Below are 19,862 nucleotides of genomic sequence, written 5' to 3' on the forward strand. Positions count from 1 at the left end.
ATATTTTCCCCGAACCCTAATCTGAAGAAGTGTGCATGCACACGAAAGCTCATACCAATGACAAACTTAGTTGGTCTCTAAGGTGCTACTGGAATGGTGGTTTTTTTAAAAAAAATTGTTTCCCCTTACCTTTTGAGGTCCCACTTATCATCTGGGTAAGCAGTAGCATAACAGCTTCAGGGAGAGGAGTGAAGGAGATCCTTTTCTCTCTTCCTGCTCCAGTGCCTTGTGTGCTGAGTAGCCCCCAAAGCCCTTTAGAAGTGCAAGGGCTACCGGCATATTTCATCTTACTGGTTCACTACGGTTAAAAATGTGGTGTTAAGTTTTCAAAGGTACTTCGTGCTCTTTCAGTGAATCTACATCATATTTTAAGGACCATGGGGTTATGTAAAAAAAAATTAAGTGTCAACCATATTGCAGAAGGATCTTGCTCATTTTCATGATCAATAAGATAAAATATACTGTGGCACATTAGAGAATAATTGCAATGTTACATATTCAGAAGCCCAAAATTTTGCCATTTATTTTTGATGTGGTTAAAATTAGAGAGATACAAAATATGAATTAGTGCATACAGCCACATATTCTGTATTTTCTGTTTAGTGGGAAATTTGAATACTTTGTGCATTTTCTAAATATATTTTAAATGTTCAGAAGTAAAGGAATAAGGACAGTTCTCTGTCAAAGCTATTCAGGCATTTTTGAGGGTCATTAATTCCAGTAGAATGAATTTAACCAAATGCTGAACTCTCATCAAAATGATTGTGCCTTACCTAGTCTGGATTGTGACCTATAAATTTAATGACTTTGAAATTTAATTACATAATCTTTATCATGACTTTTACTATATTAATACCATTTGGAAAATGTAAAATATCAGAAGTAGATAACTTTTACGCTTTTGCTCAGTTTAATAATTTAACTTGAATGTACCTTAGAGAAACTCTCTGTTCCAAAAATACTTTCTACTGCTTCAATATTTAATAACCTTAAAATATCTTCTCTTAAGATTTTGTTGAGTTCATATGCTCAGTTGGGAATTTCAAGGTGGTCTGGCCCTTTAACTATTTGAAATTATATAATTTTTACTCAGAGTAGTGTTTCTTACTGGTTGAAGCATTAGGAGAGCCTGGTAAGGGTAGAAATTAGCTGAGTATACTGTTCACCCTACTAAGGCCATCTGTTCAAAAAGAACACTCTAGTCTGTTCATTAAATATTTACCTACACAATCATATGGGAGTTTTATTTGGGGACAGAGTTAGGCATGACTAGATCTCTCAAACAACAAGTTGCTTCAACCTACTCCACATATCTGACTAGGCTTGGTTTATGTTATACATACCGCATAGTGTGCAAAACCTGTGGGTGGTTTCCTGTTTTGGCAAAACACTTACCATATTTCTTGTTATTCACAACAGGGAGTGCAGAAAGCAAAAATATAAATAGAAAAAGGTTTGGGGGAATTGTTGTTAGCTTCATTAGTTGTATTTTTCCTTACCCAAAAGTTTGAAGAATGTTGGGCAGGATGTAAGGAGAAATTTAAGCTGTCATATAAAAGAAAATGAGTTTGTTGGTTTAACTTGGGTTCCACTGAAAGTTTAGTCATGACTTTGAGACCCATTGCAGTACTTCCATGTTATTTTCTCTGGAAAGGTGATAACAAAGCTTAAACCAAAAGCCACAAACCACCCTGGTTTTCTCAAAAGGGACTTCCCCCACACTGCTGAACAACTGAACAACAGCTATAAGGGCCTGGCACATTCTACGGTATGACCATACTTGGACACTGTGTACAGTTCCAGTTGCCACCTCTAAAAATGGCATTGTAGAACTGGAAAGGGTGCAAGAAATGGCAATCAAAACAGCCAGCCGGCTACAGCTAATCTCATGAGGAAATGTTACAACATTTGGGCCTTTTTAATTTGGAAAAAAGAGAGGATTAAAGCATATAAAATTATGCATGTGTTGGAGAAAGTGGGTAGAGAGACGTTTTTCTTCTTGTCATAGTACATGGGACCCAGAGTCATCCAAATAAGCTGGATTTTGGAAGACTGGTGGCAAAAGGAAGTGCTTTTGCACACAGCACATACAGGATACAGTGATGCTACAGGATATAGTGATGGTCACCAACTTGGTTGGCATTAAAAAGAGGGCAGACAAATTCATGGACGACTATCCATGGCTAGTGGTCATGATGGCTGTGTGCTACCTCCAATGTCAGAGTTGCTGGGGAACACAAGTGGGGAGACTACTACTGTGCTCATGTGCTGCTTATGGGCTTCCCGTTGGCATCCGGTCACTGTGCAAGTCCAGGATGCTGGACTGGATGGGCCTTTGATTTGATCCAGAAGGGCTCTTCTTGTATTCAGTGACTTTCATGAAGCAGAATTCTCCTTATTTATTTCATGCTTGCAAGTGACACTGGTTCAAAAGGAAAAACAACAACCCTGAAAGCAAGTAATACTAGCAATTTATATTGAAGCTACTTTAATTGACTAGCCTTATTAGTAATGCTAGTGCAGTGTTCCTCCAAGACCTTCCCATTTAATTCTAAAACTATTATACAGGTGAAACTTGGAAAATTAGAATATCATCATCGAAAAGTGCATTTATTTCAGTAATGCAACTTAAAAGGTGGAACCAATACATGAGATAGATGCATGGCATGCAAAGCAAGATATGTCAAGCCTTTATTTGTTGTAACTGTAATTATTTGTCATTAGGCGGGTCAATTATAAATGGAATGCAGTTAATGAAATGTAAGAGCGATGCTTATTTTTGTTTATTTTTGTATTATTGTAACTATTTGTTTTATTACTGTGGATGGGACAATTTGAGGAATGGAGGAAAATAATATTGAGATTTATTTGGCAGGGGAAACCACAGAGGATGGAACACAAAGTAATGATAGATAAGAAGGAAAGAGGTGGTTTCGCCTTACCTGACTTAAAAACCTATTTTGAGGCATCCTGCCTGGTATGGCTAAGGGACTGGATAATATTAAAGGACACCAATTTGTTAGATCTGGAAGGATTCAACAACATATATGGGTGGCATTCATACCTGTGGTATAATAAAGTAAAAGTCCACAGAGGATATTTAACCCATGTAATAAGGAAACCAATATATGAGGTATGGCAAAGGTATGAAAATCTATTAGAGAGAAAAACACCCAGGTGGTTGTCCCCCACAGAAGCATTGACTATTAAAAAGAAGAACATGGACTCTAATTGGTTAACATATGGTGCAAGGGATAGTAACTGGGTGGTTAACAGTATCATCAGATAAATGATTTGTTTAGAGAAGATAAAAAGAACAATGGATTTGAGAGTACCAAGTCTAAATTCCAAATTGAATTGGTGGAGGGGAAAAACAAATTGTTGACAAGAATGTACAGTATAACTTCCTTTTGGAATGGAACACCAAAGACAAGGAGATAAAGGAAGTTATGATAAAATGGGCAGTTGATTTCAGATACATCGAATACGACCTGTGATTTAAATTATGGAACCAATATATGAAGTTTACAGCATGTATGGTACTAAAAGAAAATGTAATGAAAATGATGTACCGTTGGTACCTAACACCAGTCAAATTGGCGAAAATTTATAGATTGAAAAACAAAAAGTGCTGGAAATGTAACCAAAAGGATGGAAAATTATATCATATGTGGTGGCCGTGTGAAAAAGTAAAAACATTTTGGGAGCTAATATATAATGAAATAAAACGGATGTTAAAATACACCTTCCCTAAGAAACCGGAAGCCTTTTTGCTGGGGCTAATGGGAAGTGAAATTAATAAGAATAACCAAAGACTATTCATGTATGCCACCACAGCTGCCAGAATAGTATTAGCTCAAAGGTGGAAAACAACAGAAATTCCAACAGTTGATGAGTGGCAGGTTAAATTGATGGAATACTCAAGAGTTGGCAAGGATGACTGGAAGAATAAGGGAGCAAAAAGACCGGAGGTTTCAAAAGGATTGGAGTAAATTTGTGGATTACTTAAAGGAATATTGCAAAAATGTGAAGACACTGATAGGATTAACATAAAAACTACAACATAAATGATAGATATCCCTGTCTATGAACAAAATAAGACTTATTTAAGAGAAAGACAGGGACAAAAAGGAGAAAGTGCATAAAATAAGAGGGGAGATTAGAAAACCAAATGAGAGGAAAGAAAGAAGTTGTGTTCGGCAGAATACTAGTATGTATTAGAAGATTGTATTACTATGATAACATATGTATGAATTGGTAAATGGAAGTTGTTTATTCTCGTTATTTTTGTTGCATTTTATTGTATATTGGAAAACAATAAAAATTAATATGAAAAAATATAATAAGTTGCATTACTGAAATAAATGCACTTTTCAACGATATTTTGATTTTCCGAGTTTCACCTGTATGTGCTGTCCTTATCTTCAATACTGCTTGCGGTTTGAAAAGAATGCTGCATGTGCATAAGAATTCATAAGCCTCATAACAATGTGACATTTAAACTCTTACTTTTATATTCATGCTACTCCAACATGTTTATACAGTACTTATTTAACAAATTATACAGTACAGACATTTTAACAAGCACCATGATAACAAGTGGAGAGATTACAAAGGATGAATTCATTCTAAAAATGTGTGCTGGCATATGTGAAAACATAGCTTTTAAAAATGTAATTATTTCTCTTTCTTTATAATGCTAATTGGTATGCTCAACATTTTTCGTGTTACATGATAACAGTGATGCTGAAGAGTTTCAGTTAAACACTGAGGTCAATAAAATACTTGTACACTTTTGTTCAAGGAAATATATATTCTGTATGTATAATTCATTTGTCTATAACACTAACAACAGTATAAATGAACAATGGTACCCATATATTATGATTCTGAGGGGTATTTTATAATACTTGGGAGAAGGAAGATTGCTCTCACCAGTAAAATACATTCTGGCACACTTAGAGTGAACATGTGGGGCCCTTTTTTGCAGCTCAAATGCTTGGTTCATACAGTCATATGCACAACCAATTTGTCTGCACATGAAGCCCCTTTGCTGATCCCTTTGCAGAAGCCGTGCTCAAACCAGTAAGCCTCTAGTTCAGGCATCCCCAAACTGCGGCCCTCCAGATGTTTTGGCCTACAACTCCCATGATCCCTAGCTAACAGGACCAGTGGTCGGGGAAGATGGGAATTGTAGTCCAAAACATCTGGAGTGCCAGAGTTTGGGGATGCCTGCTCTAGTTAACTATAGTTTGTCCAAACCACATTCACTGACAACTTGCTAGGGTATTAAACTGACTTCAAACCATAAAATCAATGGCCCAGATTTTATACGGCGCAGAGGTTTGGGGTACCTCAGAGGTTTCTGGTCTGGAACCCCCACAGAATATGCTTGTACATATTTTTTAAGAGCCCTTTTAGGCCTACCCAAAGATGCCATAGGCTGGAAACTTGCATGTTGAGCATAGATAGCCAAATAGATAAAAGAATCATCTGCTACTGGTTCAGAGTTCAACAGATGGACAACACTAGGTTACAAAAAAAAAATGCCTGATTGAGCTTGCGAATGGATTACCCTTTAAAAATTTGGTACATCATGCTGCCCAAATATGACCTCTCAGTGACCAAGCTCAAAGAACTTTCCCTACATTCTCAGAAAAATGTTTTTAAATGGACCATAAGGGCAGTGCCTACTAAAAATGACTTAAACTCCATGTACCTATCCATATGTGCCCCATTATATTTTAAACTTAGAGAGGCCCATGAACATACATTTTACTTCAATGAATTGACTTTTGTACAACTCTGGAAAGCTTTTACAGTGTTACGATTATTAAATACAATAAACTCTGCTTATAGAGATGGGAGACATAGAGGCATACCAGTAAATGAACGTGTTTGTATTAGGGGATGCCCTGAATTAGAGGACCTTACGCATTATATCTTACATAATGAAGCAAGAGAACAGTTTTTGACACCTATAATGACAAGGTCCCCTAGCCAGAATCCTTCTGACATGATTCTTTATCTCCTCGCAGACATAGATAAGTATGTGACCTGGCATGTAGCACTTTTGCAACTGCCGCCAGGAAAATTAGAAAAAAGTATATAGCCGAGATAGCTATCAACTGTAAAGGAGATGAATTTATTTGACCCCATCTACACCAAGCGGTATCTTTCTCACTAAACTTTGTACATAATTGTCTATTGTATTATTTAATATTACTTTTAATATATTAGTGGCCCTGCGGTGATTTTAGTGTATAAATTTTATTGTCTCATGTTTCAATTTGTATATTAAGGAGTTTCTATAGCTTTGTGCAGATTAGGTCATGTTTTGACAATGTATATGTTTTAAGTTTTTGTATCAAATTAGTATATATTTTATTGAATGGCGTTGTATACATTGCAGCCGCCTTGGGCTATAAGCAATAAACTTGACTGGAATGACTTCAAACCATGGCTTAAGATACTGATTAATTTTGATCCATGTGGCCATAGTTTCCCAGTTTGGATAAAAGAAAAAAAAAACATGGTTAATTAGAGATGTATTGTTTAATCATGGCTTGTGGGGAAGAAAAGGAGTGAAGGGGCTCACTAAACAAACAATAGACTGCACATAATACCTTACTACAGGGAACATAATACCTTGCTACAGGGAACCAGGCAGAGGGCCTTTTCGGTAGTGGCGCCCGCCCTGTGGAACGCCCTCCCATCGGAGGCCAAGGAGATAAACAACTACCTGACATTTAGAAAACACCTAAAGGCAGCCCTGTTTAGGGAAGTTTTTAATTTGTGATATTTTAATGTATTTTGCTATTTGTTGGAAGCCGCCCAGAGTGGTGGGGGAAACCCAGCCAGATGGGCGGGGTATAAATAAATAAAATAATAATAACAATAATAAGAATAAGAATAATAATTAATAACTACAGTCATACCTCATGATACGTCCGCTTCATGTTGCGTCTTCAGGTTATGGATGCGCTGAACCCGGAAGTCCCAGAACGGGTTACTACTGGGTTTGGCGCATCTGTAACCTGCGTGCATGCGCAGAAGTGCTAAATCGTACTTTGTGCATGTGCAGAAGTGCCGCATTGCGTCATGTGCGTGCACAGGGTGCGGTGCTTCATGTTGCGGCCTTTTCATGTTGTGAACGGGCCACCGGAAAGGATCCCGTTCACAACATGAGGTACCACTGTATGTAGTATGTTGTGTTGCATTGTCTTGCAGGCAAAGAGAAACAAAATAAAAATAAAAAAAATCCTTCCAGTAGCACCTTAGAAACCAACTAAGTTTGTAATTGGTATGAGCTTTCGTGTGCATGACTGGAAGGAATTATTTTATTTTGTTTCGACTACGGCAGACCAACACGGCAACCTACCTGTAAGGCAAAGAGAAAGACTGATAAAGGGACTGCAGAAACTAACTGCATTTGTATTCCAAGAGAGTCTGTTGTCTAGAAAAAAAGATTTAGTTAAGATATTTGATTTGATAGCGTTGAGTGTAAAGCAGGCATCCCCAAACTCCGGCCCTCCAGATATTTTGGACTACAATTCCCATCTTCCCCGACCACTGGTCCTGTTACCTAGGGATCATGGGAGTTGTAGGCCAAAACATCTGGAGGGCCGCAGTTTGGGGATGCCTGGTGTAAAGTCTCTGCATAAGCAACAGATTTCAATCTGTTTCCAGCAAAATAGAATAATAGATAATATAGTTTGCAGAGCCTCTCTGTCAGCGCAGTCCTGACCTATATTTGTTTCTTTTCCTAAGGATTTCAGGAGCTTCCATTACTTTAAGCATGAGTGTATCATTCTGCCTGAAAGATGTGAAGGCACATTGGGAGAATAAACCATCCTTTGTTCATTGGCACACCTTAAAATGTTGGTGTTCCAAGTGTTTGGGTTACTTGTGAAGTCAGGTTGGTCCTGAATGCACCACAGCTCCGCAGTGTCCCTTGTTTGTTTGTTTTTTACATTTGGAACTGACAGCTATAAAGATCTCAAACTTCTTTTTATAAAACTCATTAATTCATCATCATGGCTCATCATCAGTTTTATTAAAGCACAACCACTTAGAATAACTTAATTCAAACAATCATGATACCATAGGCAAGCTGAAGAGAACTCCCAATGCTAATTTACTTTCACAAGAATTCAATAAATATGATTTTCAAAACATTTGGCAGTGAGCTCACAGGACATGTTTCTTAACTATTGAATAAAATGTTAAATCTCTGATTTAACATTTGATGAATATGAATATATGCATAGGGACATAGGAAGTTGCCTTATAACAAGCAGAGGCAACCTTGGCTCTCCAAATGTTTTGGAACTACAACTCCCATGATCCCTGACCACTGGCCCTGTTAGCTAGGGATCATGGGAGCTGTAGTTCCAAAACATCTGGAGAGCCAAGGTTGCCTATGCCGGCCTTATAACAAGTCAGTCCATTGACTAGCTCAGTGACTAGCAGCAGCTCTCCAGGGTTCATGCAGGAGTCTCTCTCAGCCCCACCTGGAGATGCTGGGGATTGAACCTGGAATCTTCTACATGCAAAGCAGATGTTCCCTAGTAGGGCTTCTGAATAGTCTCTTACATGTTCAGTTTTAACATAGATACTGTAGTTCTGTTAACACAATTCTGTTTGACTTACGCATCGTATAAATCAGATAGAATTGTATAAGGAGAGGCAAATTTAGCAATGAAGATTGCTAAGGAAGGATTAAAAATCAGGTGAGGTGGCACCACCTGACATCCTAGACAGTTACTGGGTCCCCAGTGCTCCAGCAGAGCCCCCCGGGTTGACGCTTGCCGTGGGCCTCCATATCAGGCAGTTAGGTCTGCAAACCTCTATTTTAATTTCCCCCAGTGCCCCAGAATAATATTACACCAGGCTCTCCCGCTGCTGCTACCTAATAAGCCCATGAGAGGTAGTATTTTGGTCCTCAACCTTGAAACAAGCTCTTACAAATAAAACCTTCAGTAATAGAATACTTTATGTAACTCTAAGGTATAAACACAATTCGGAATACTCTGTGCACTTCTGGCCACACTGTCTCAAAAAGTACACCATAGAGCTGGAAAGAGGAAAGGGAAGGATAGTAAAAATTGATTAATAGATATCAGCCACAATGGTTAAATGACTGCTGCACATTCAAAGGCAACTTCTTAAACACCAATTGTTGAGTGTCAGAGAGTGGGGGACAGCTGTTGCTGTCATACAGTTTTTGTAAGAAATCACAGAAGTATCTGGCTGGCCAGTCAAGGACACGATGCTGGACTGATCTAGCAGGGCTCTCCCATGTTCTTATCTCTCAACAGGAATGCTCTTAGACCATTTGAAGCAGCTTTAGTTTATTTTTAGTTTCTGAATCTAGTATCGACATGGAACTCTGTGCGCTGTTTGAATCGGTCAGAAAAATAAACCTCTGGTTTCCATAAATGCATTGTTCTCACGGACAATCATGTATTAAGTTCCCGTGTTTTGATAACTGGCTACAGATAATACTGTATGCAGTTCTGTAAGTACGAAACGTGGGAGAACTGATCGATCTTTTGCAATTGGGTGCTGGTGGATTAGAACTTTTGGAGCTAAATTAGCGTCTTAGCAATTTATAGTCCAATTAAAGTCCAGTTCTATCCATGTTTATTCATAATTAAATTCCATTAGATTAATGGTGTGCATATTAACTCTGAATATAAGTCCTACAGAGTTCCAAAGGATTTACTCCCATGTATGTACTCAGGATGGGATATTTAATCCCAAGTAACTGTGTTTTGGTTTGCAGCCTTAATTCAGCATTGGTGGTGACTTAGTGGGCAAAATTATAATTAACCAAGTGCTTTAAAAAAGAAGAAGTTCACCCATTAATTATACCTTAATGCCTAAATAATATTGTGCCAAATTGCATTGGTAAGTGTACTTCTGAAATTACCTCAGTATGGGCTGCTATACTCCCTGCAAAGAACATAAACCTGCACACAATGGTTTCTACATTTTCTGCTTTAGTTTCTAAATATGATTCCCCTTTCCCCCGATTGACTAACTCTAAAACCTTGGCAATGCAGTCCCATATGTGTTGACTGAGACGTGGGACTCACTGCAGCCTCTTCACATATTAATCTCATGAAGGGGGTCTGCATGTAGAAAGGGGCAGCGGGGCCACATGGCTGGGCCTTTGCCTAAGGTCATGTGGCTTCTTCATGTGGCTCATGCATACATTGATCATGGTATCTGAAAAGGGGAAACCTATCCATAGAGACCTCTGCATGTGTAAGCTTCCACAGGAACTGGGACCCTCGTCATGCGGGTTTCCATTTCCCATGGAAGTCTACATAATCTATGCATGTAAACTTCCCCAGCTTAATATCAATGAATGGAACTGGGCCAGGTGGGTTGCAGCAAGAAAGGTCTCATGACCACAGGAACAGGGTCAGCAGTGCAATCCTGCTTTACCTTTCTACACATAGATTCCCTTTGTGTGATTAACACATGAAGGGGACTTACCTTTATTTTCCTGTCCTTCCAAAGAAGCCCAGAGTGGCAAACAACTAGTGATAAAACAATTTAAACAATTTAAAAACAATTCCAATGCAGATGTATATTGGGAAAGATCTCAGTTTAAAAGCTTGTTGGAAAGGGCAGGTCTTCAGTAGGCACCAGAAAGACAGCAGAGATAGTGCTTGTCTAATACAGTGGTACCTCGGTTTATGAACACAATTGGTTCCGGAAGTCTGTTCATAAACTGAAGCGTTCATAAACTGAAGTGAACTTTCCCATTGAAAGTAATGGAAAGTGGATTAATCCGTTCCAGACGGTCCGCGGAGTAACCGTTCATAAACTGAAGCGAACTTTTCCATTGAAAGTAATGGAAAGTGGATTAATCCGTTCCAGACGGGTCCGCGAAGTACTTAAACTGAAGCGTTCATAAACTGAAACATGGGTGTAATTGGTTCCGGAAGTCTGTTCATAAACTGAAGCGTTCATAAACTGAAGCGAACTTTCCCATTAAAAGTAATGGAAAGTGAATTAATCCGTTCCAGATGGGTCCGCGGCGTTCATAAACTGAAAATTCATAAACCGAGGTGTTCATAAACCGAGGTTCCACTGTATGAAAGAGTAAAGGTCAGATTCTTGCATCATGCAGAACAGACCTCCTGATAAGATAACATTTGCAGAAGGCCGTCACTTGCATTGTGCAGTACTTGACTGTGGGTATATAAGGGATGAAACAATCTGTCAGGTATACCAGTCCTAAGTGGTGCAGGGCTTTATGCAATTCTTTCAACAGCAGGGTAACATGTTGGTAATACCCTGCTCCAGTGAACAGTTGAGCTGTTCTCCCTTTTTACTGGTGCTTGCCAATCTAAATAATCTTTCCATATTGCATTGCAAATTTAAGCATGGGGCCTGGGTGCAAGAAAATCTGAAGCAGAAGGAATAAAAGAGCAGGCAATGTTAGGCCAAAACAGAAATCAGTTAGCCATAACTACTGGTAGTCATAGGAGAATGCCATCAGCGTTGACAGCTGCTTTGATTTCACAGTTTTTTTTTTATCTTTAATCCTTTAATCTTTTGTTGGGCAGCATGCAAATAATGGCAGCAAGTAAGTTGTAGCCAGGTTGGGGGAACTTTTATTTCTGGCCTGAGACTACCCTGGAAAGGATCAAATTTTTGTGGCTTTGGGGTTTCCGCTAACATCACCCAAGCCTAGGCTCTGGAGTAAATTAAATGTCTTGCAGATACCTCCGTCTCTGTCTAAATGTGTGGCTTTGCAATCAAGCAAAGAGATCTGGTTGCCCCATTTTAAAGAGCTAGAAAAGCTGAAGGAATAATGATCAAACCTACCAGGGGGCCTGGGGCACCTTCAGGGCTTCAAATCCTCCACTCAGCTATAATTTCACAGTGTGTATGTAACCTTGGAGGCCAGTCACTGCCTGTCAGCCTGGCCTACCTCTCAGGGTTGTGCAGCTAGAAGGGATGCGTGGGGAGAAGAACCGCATACACCACCTTGAGCTTCCTGTAGAACAGACGTGGGGTTTACTTGCAAGTAGAAGGGATGAAAAAAAACAAAACCCCTTTTCCAGAGCAGGGATGAAAACTCTTCCACAAATGGCACTCTTCCCTTGCCCACCCGCCCCACACACAAACGTGCTTGGATTTAGTCATCCAGGTGTTTGCATGTACTTGATGGTATTTACTTGTGAGTAGAAGGCAGGCACCAGAGCAATCCCCACCCCCTCACTGAAGAGATCTCAGCCTCCATCCCTTACCCCACAATAAATAAGGCAAACTTCCCACTTTGCATAGACTGCTCCATAACCAAATCCCCTGTGCAGCTAAGGTGCCTCAGAGCCAACTCTACTTGAGAGCAGAGGGGGAGAAGTAATCTGGGACATGATTGGAAGGCAGAAAGCAGCAGGAACAGGAGGATCAGGACTTAGGCCAGGCTGGAGAGAGAGATGGAGAGAGAGAGATTTCCAGATACAGTAGGCAAGAAGGACAGCTGACGTGAAGAGGGAAAGAGAGAGGAGGAGGCGGGTCCTCCTGCGGCACCCCATACCAATTGTTAAGTCACCCAAGGAGTGCCAAAGCACCCAGGTTGAAAACCTCTGCCCTAGGGCATTCAGAAACCCACCAGAACCCAATAGTCTCTGGGGGTAGACAATCTTCAACCGTCCACCCCATCCCACAATTCAGGGAAGGATTAGAGCTGTAAATCCAGACTGAATTTAGGTTTAGTGGTGTTTACTAGCTTGTAAATGCACTTGAGACTTGAGCTTACAGAATGTTTGCATAGTACTCTGATACTGTTACCACATAAATACTGTATAGCTGTTTTTCTTAAAATATGGACTTTGAAACTCCTTCAATAAAATACAAAGCCTTTTGAAGGCATGCTCAATTGCCATGATCATCAGACACACTGCTTCTGCCATCTACCTTTCAATCAATCAGTCGTTCATACGTGTGCAAAACATCTAGTTGTGTACTGCTGTGCAAAATGCTGGTTTCTGAATACCTCTTCTTAGGATGTAAGATAAGAAGCTTGGCTTTTTTACATGTTGAGTCACTTTTCCAGCTTTATTCATATACATTATTTATAAGCAGAGCTGTGGAAACAACACATCTACAGTGGCGCCTATATTTAGGTTAACACCCTTTTTTGAAAGGCTCTCTGGAGACTGTTTCTTTTGAAAAACTCTACTTTCTTTTTTCCTGTTCTTTTTTATATCTGCTCTTTGATATGAAACACTGAAAATCCCTAGCTGCTATTGCACAAATACCAAGGGAGCTATCAGATAATTTCTAGAAGCATGCGGCATTTTTAGAGAGCTGATTATACATATCACAATATTTCCCTTGCTGTGTTAGATAGGGCAGTCTCACCTTGAATATGAGTGAATGACGCACATAGTAAGAGGGAATAAAATTGGCCATATTAACAGAATTGTTGCGAAGATGTGTGAATTAAGAAAATTATCTTATTATTATTCTGGAACTTTAGAAATGAGACTTCTTAAACCAAACATAATTTTTAAAAGAATACTAATGCAAAACAGCTAACTCTTGGAACTTCCCTTTGGTAGTATTAGTATAGTGTTTTTTATCTGACTAAATCTCTATTGAACCTCCCAAGACCAGGCATCCCCAAACTGCGGCCCTCCAGATGTTTTGGCCCACAACTCCCATGATCCCTAGCTTGTAGTCCAAAATATCTGGAGGGCCGAAGTTTGGGGATGCCTGATCAAGACTGACTACAAGTTGAGGGGGCCCTGAGCAAAGTGTCCTCTGGTGGTCTCCAATTGGTAAGTGCTATAACACTGCCCTGGCACTTTAATTTTCTACAATGCCATGCTGTGATGGGTCATTGTGAAAACTGAGAATGGCAGCTAGACCCAGCTGCCTAGTGTTTAGAGCACCATAGCAGAGTTTGAAAGGGGCAGGCAGCTATTAGTGGTGGGCCTTGCCAGGTTGTTGAGCTGATAACACTGACCCTGAACAGGGGGTTGGACTAGATGGCTTACAAAGCCATCTCACATTTTTTTGATTCCACTATTCTATAATAGTTATCATTTGGTTGTCTTTGAAAAGCTGCTCCCTTAAACACATATAGACCGAGAATTTATCTCATTCTTTGTGCTTTCACCTGATCATGACTTTCTCTTAAGCTGTTTCCCTTTCTTCTGTGAGACGTCAGCTTAACTATGATTGCCATCTGCTGAAATTTACACCCATTTCATAAGCTATAGTGGAGGTACAGTTGCCAATGGAGATACATTGTGTGGGTGCCAAACCAAAGTTAGTCACTGGTATGAAATTTTGCCCAGGTTGTTCAGTTCAAACCATGCCAGAATTTTTTCTGGATGAATCTACCTAAACTTTGTGGGTGTGCTTTATACAAGCTGCAAAAATTGCATCCAACTTGTCAATCAAGCTTTAGTTCGGATCACGGGTGGGAACCTCAGGCCCAGGAGCCAGATGTGGTCCTGCAGTCCTCTTTTATTTGGCCCTCAGAACTGTCCCCAAGGCATAACCCTCTCCCTTGGCAACACTCCTCACTGGCTCCGCTTTGCAACCCAAGTGTTTTTTGCCTGTCTGGAATGTGTGCCTCTTGCTTGTCTGGCTAATGGAGAGAGAAGTGTGTGAGTGTGTGTTGGAACTAGCCTACAGTACAAAGATAAAAATTATTATTTGTTCCTTTGCCTACTTTTGCTTCTGAACATGTTCTCACTGAAATGTGATGCTTGTGTTCAAATGTTCCAGTTTTGATAACATGTTCAGTGTGTTAGTATAAGGCAGGGGTCAGCAAACTTTTTCAGCAGGGGGCCGGTCCACTGTCCCTCAGACCTTGTGGGGGGCCGGACTATATTTTGGAAAAAAAATATGAACGAATTCCTATGCCCCACAAATAACCCAGAGATGCATTTCAAATAAAAGGACACATTCTACTCATGTAAAAACACCAGACAGGCCCCACAAATAATCCAGAGATGCATTTTAAATAAAAGGACACATTCTACTCATGTAAAAACATGCTGATACCCGGACCGTCCGCGGGCCGGATTTAGAAGGCGATTGGGCCGCATCTGGCCCCCGGGCCTTAGTTTGGGGACCCCTGGTATAAGGTAAAGGTAAAGAGACCCCTGACCATTAGGTCCAGTCGTGACCGACTCTGGGGTTGCAGCGCTCATCTCGCGTTATTGGCCGAGGGAGCCGGCATACAGCTTCCAGGTCATGTGGCCAGCATGACAAAGCCTCTTCTGGCAAACCAGAGCAGCACATGGAAATGCCATTTACCTTCCGGTGTAGCAGTACCTACCGTATTTATCTACTTGCACTTTGACGTGCTTTCGAATTGCTAGGTTGGCAGGAGCTGGGACCGAGCAACGTGAGCTCACCCTGTCATGGAGATTCGAACCGCCAACCTTCTGATTGGCAAGCCCTAGGCTCTGTGGTTTAACCCACAGTGCCACCCGCGCCTAGTACCAGCATTTTTTTTTAGTACCAGCATATAAAGCCCTAAATGGCTTTGGACTCAAGTACTCACAATAGCCTCTTTCTATATATATAAAAATGTAGGCATTGCGTGAGCGGAGGTCACAGCCTTTCTCCATAATCGCTGAACTGTAATGTAACAAATTTGGCCACAACGTTCCATGCCCATCAGTGAGAGATCTGGCATAAAAAAAATCCAAAAAAGCAAACCTTTCATACCAAAAATAATGATTAAACACAAAAAAGTGGTGCCCAAATTAGACGTCACCAGCCGAAGCTCTGAAGACTCCAGCAGCATCCAATAGAAAGGCAGATTACCCACTGCTGCCTCCAAAGCCACGCCACCAGATGACATCACAAAATTACACAGCAACCAACTGAAAACAGGCCTTTTGCAGCAACATTGCCAAGTGGAGGTATGGGCCTGCCTGGAGGGGATGGGGCGAATAGGCTGCAGCATAGAATCAACTGAATATGGGCCTTTTACAGGGCCGTGCCTTTGGGTAGAATAAATGTTATTTCACATAGCACACATGGGTAGGGGAGTCAGGGTTGGGACAGGGCAAAATTTTACAGAACACGCGCATTGGGGGAATGATTGTGTGCAAAATGAACGGGTCACAGGGATAACCTGGGGGCGGGGTTGGACGGAGGGAAATCACAGGGGTAAGCCAGGGGTGGGGGGAAGAGGGGGCATAATAGGTCATAGATCAGGACAGAGTTGGGGGATTCACAGGGATGAGGGAGGGGGATGAGGAGGGAATCACAGGGATATGTCATGGATCGGCACAGGGTAGGGGAAATCACACAAATAATCCACAGCAACACGTGGCAGGGCCAGCTAGTCCATTTATAAAATAAAATACCAGTTTTAGTAATAAAAAAAATCACTTTAGACCTATAGCAAATGTCATTTGTCCCCTGGCAGTCTGTTGTGGAGGGAGAGGATTGTTAAAGAAGTGGCAGAAAGGTGGTAATATGCACATTTTTTACTTTGGCCCCACTCATCACCTGCATGTAGCCCTCAATGGATTACCCCAGGCGACTCTGGTCCTTAACAGAAAAAAATGTTCTCTACTCCTAATGTAAAATAATATATTTCTACCATGAAGGCCACCAACATGAATGGTTTTATAATTGTATTAGTTATATGTCTGCCTACAAGCTTTTGACCCTTGTAGAAATGCTAAGCATGGGATATTACCTGTTGTCAGTTGCTAAGTTACCTTCACTACAGAATCTACTTGTTTGCAAAATAGAGGGGAGAATCACATTTACTATACTATAATGTTCACTGAATTGAAATCACGTCTAATTCATATATTGTATCTTTATACATACTGGTATGTATTCATACTTGTACCCAAGTTTGCATATTTTCTCCTCTATTTCGGATTCAAGTCTTCTGGCCAAAACTGCAAGAGAGAAGGTATTAGGTGACTTGGGGTAACTTTGAGGTTTGCAGGAGTACAATACATCTTTAGTAAAAAAAATTAAAAAAATGACAAGGCAACCCCAAAATGAGGTGTAACCCCCCCCCCAAAGAAAACATCCAGTGAGTATGCCCAGTAAGCTTTGAATGTTCACTGACTGGTGGTGTAAGGGGAAGAAAACCATGGGAAGTAGTTGGAATCCTAAACAACTCCACATTGCAACATTTTGTTTTAGAGCCCCATCACTGATCCCCCCCATCCTGTTGCAGAGAAGCCATTTCTCCCAACAATATGTAGAAATGTTTTCAATAGGCAATCACCACATGAAGATGCTGTCACTTAATGGGCAAGGGTGGATATAAATGAACAAACTTTCAAAATTGGTAGAAACAGACTCCTTGCATTTGTTCTTCTTTATAAGCTTCATAATTAGGTTACAAATAAGACTTGTCTGTTACCACAGATTAGAAATAATAATAATAATAATAATAATAATATATTATTATTATTATTATTATTTATTATTCATATCCCGCCCATCTGGCTGGGTTTCCCCAACCACTCTGGGTGGCTTCCGACCGAATATTTAAAAAAATACAGCATCAAACATTTAAAACTTCCCTAAACAGGGAAGTTGTCTTCTAAAAGTAAAATAGTTGCTTATTGCCTTGACATCTGCTGGGAGGGCGTTCCACCGGGGGTGTGTGTGTGTGCCACTACCGAGAAGGCCCTCTGTCTGGTTCCCTGTAACCTCACTTCTCGCAATGAGGGAACCGCCAGAAGGCCCTCGGCACTGGATCTCAGTGTCCGGGCTGAACGATGGGGGTGGAGATGCTGCTTCAGGTATACAGGACCAAGGCCATTTAGATACCAAAGCTGCTTTACTTTCTAATGTCTAGGTAACTGTTAACTATACTTGCTGAGAGAGTTGTCAGTGGGCAAGTCTGGGAAAGTTGTCAAAGGCAATGAGTCTTCTCCCTAACCTTGTGAAGTGCCTCTGCAATAAAAAAAATTGTTACCGGTTATTTGGAAAACTGCCATCTATCCTCAGCATAATATCATCACTTTGATTGCCTCTTATGAAATACTCCCCAGACTTTTCAGTGTTTTCATTGAAGACAAGCACATTTTAATGCCGGGGAAAATATCAACCCTCTTTCTCTCATTTTGCTCTACAGGCAAAACCTGTTGCATTTGCAGTCCGGACAAATGTTAGCTACAGTGCAGCCCATGAGGATGATGTACCAGTCCCAGGCATGGCCATCTCATTTGAAGCGAAAGATTTTCTTCATGTTAAAGAAGTAAGACAGCTTATATTGCAATTATAGCTGTGATTGCAGTATTATAATATAAAGTACTGTATGCTGCTTTATTTACACTGGATGGAATCCAGCAAGAATTTACATATGATGTGTGCCACACTTCCTTTCTAATTTTCGTTTAAAAGTAATGTTTATACATCATGAACAAACATTTGGATTCTCAGATTGCAGCCGCTTTGCCTCATCTCTGCTTCTGCTGCTGCCATACAGCTATGAGCTAAGCCATGGTTTGGCATAGCGTTATGTCCAAACCTGGATTTGTGGTTTGTTTCACTCCAGACAAACCACTCCAGACAAACCATGAACTTTAGCCAAGGGTTTTGTTTTGCTTTTTTTTTGCTACAGTTTGTTGTTTGTCTGGAGATAAAACATAAGCCTAGGTTTGGACATAATGCTAAGCAACTCCATAGTAGCAGCAGCAACAGAGGAGGAGCAGAGTAGACATTATATTCTATTATATTCTTTCATCATTCCTCATTCGCACCAAGCCATGGTTTGTACAAACTGGGTCAGTTTAAATGCTGCAATGCCTTTGCCCTTAGTAATCAGAAGATTCAGTGAATTGCTTTTGTCTCATTTTTTTCTTTTTCAGACTGTAAGCTAAAGTGCTACATAAATGTTTCTGTGACACTTATAGTAGACTTCTAAGTCAATATACCTTTGGTGTCCATGCAGTTTACCTTGATAACAGCATATAAGAGATAATGTCTGCATAAAGTGATTGAAATTGCTAAATTGTATATAGTAAAACATCTGGATACTCTTTTACACTAACCACATTTTTACTCAGGACGGTAATAGCCATTTAAAGCAGATATGTAATATTCTATTAAAAAGTCTTTTGTGGTTTGAAGAAATTTAAAATGTTAGCAAAAGAAAGAGTATTTGGAAAGAGTATTTGTATTTGGCTGTGTAATGATGAACAGGAAGTATAACAAATTTGCATTTTTCCTTAACCTAGTCTGATAGCAAATAAGGAGTAACTCCTTCCTTCCTTCCATTTTAAATGCAAATTGTGTCTGGTATGTACACCAGTCTTTTCTGAAACACAAATAAATCACAAATGGTTGTATCCCTTCTGAAGGACAGTTGTCTGAAGTTATAATGCTATTGTTGAAATATTGCCACTCCTTCCTCTCTCTTAATATATTTTCCTCTCTTTTCTTTTCATTTCTCGCTTTGATTTTTTTTCTCCTCTTTATTATTGTTGTTATTGCTTTTTGTGGATTATAATGTTAGAATGATAACAATTACAGAAAAATGTGGTATTCTTTGTTAATCCTACTCTGATTTGATACATTGAAAATAATGGACATTACTAATTTCAGTCCAATAATTACTTATACAACCCTATATATTACTTCACCCCAAAGGCACACTCTTCCATTGTCACTCGAAACAGGCAGGTGCTACCCAACCGGTCTATATATTTCCATGTAATTCATATCAAACAAACAAAGATTACTACTAATAGTAGTAACAAATCCTAGTATTGGAGTCATATCAAGGAAATAAATTATTATTATTATTATTATTATTATTATTATTATTATTATTATTATTACCCAGCCACTCTGGGCGGCTTCCAACAAAATATTAAAATACAATG

At 39.9% G+C, this 19,862-nt stretch overlaps 1 protein-coding gene across 4 annotated transcripts in view; it reads left to right on the top strand.

The window, feature by feature from the left end:
* Positions 1-19,862, top strand: part of CACNB2 (calcium voltage-gated channel auxiliary subunit beta 2) — a 135,588-nt gene that overhangs the window by 93,244 nt on the left and 22,482 nt on the right. For all 4 annotated transcript variants that reach the window (XM_035129854.2, XM_035129858.2, XM_035129855.2 and 1 more), the window contains one exon: positions 18,110-18,232. In XM_035129854.2, the coding sequence (XP_034985745.1) occupies positions 18,110-18,232 (123 nt within the window). The remainder of the gene's footprint in view (positions 1-18,109; positions 18,233-19,862) is intronic.

This window comes from Zootoca vivipara, chromosome 12, assembly GCF_963506605.1.
Source record: "Zootoca vivipara chromosome 12, rZooViv1.1, whole genome shotgun sequence".
Taxonomy (NCBI): Eukaryota; Metazoa; Chordata; class Lepidosauria; order Squamata; family Lacertidae; genus Zootoca; species Zootoca vivipara.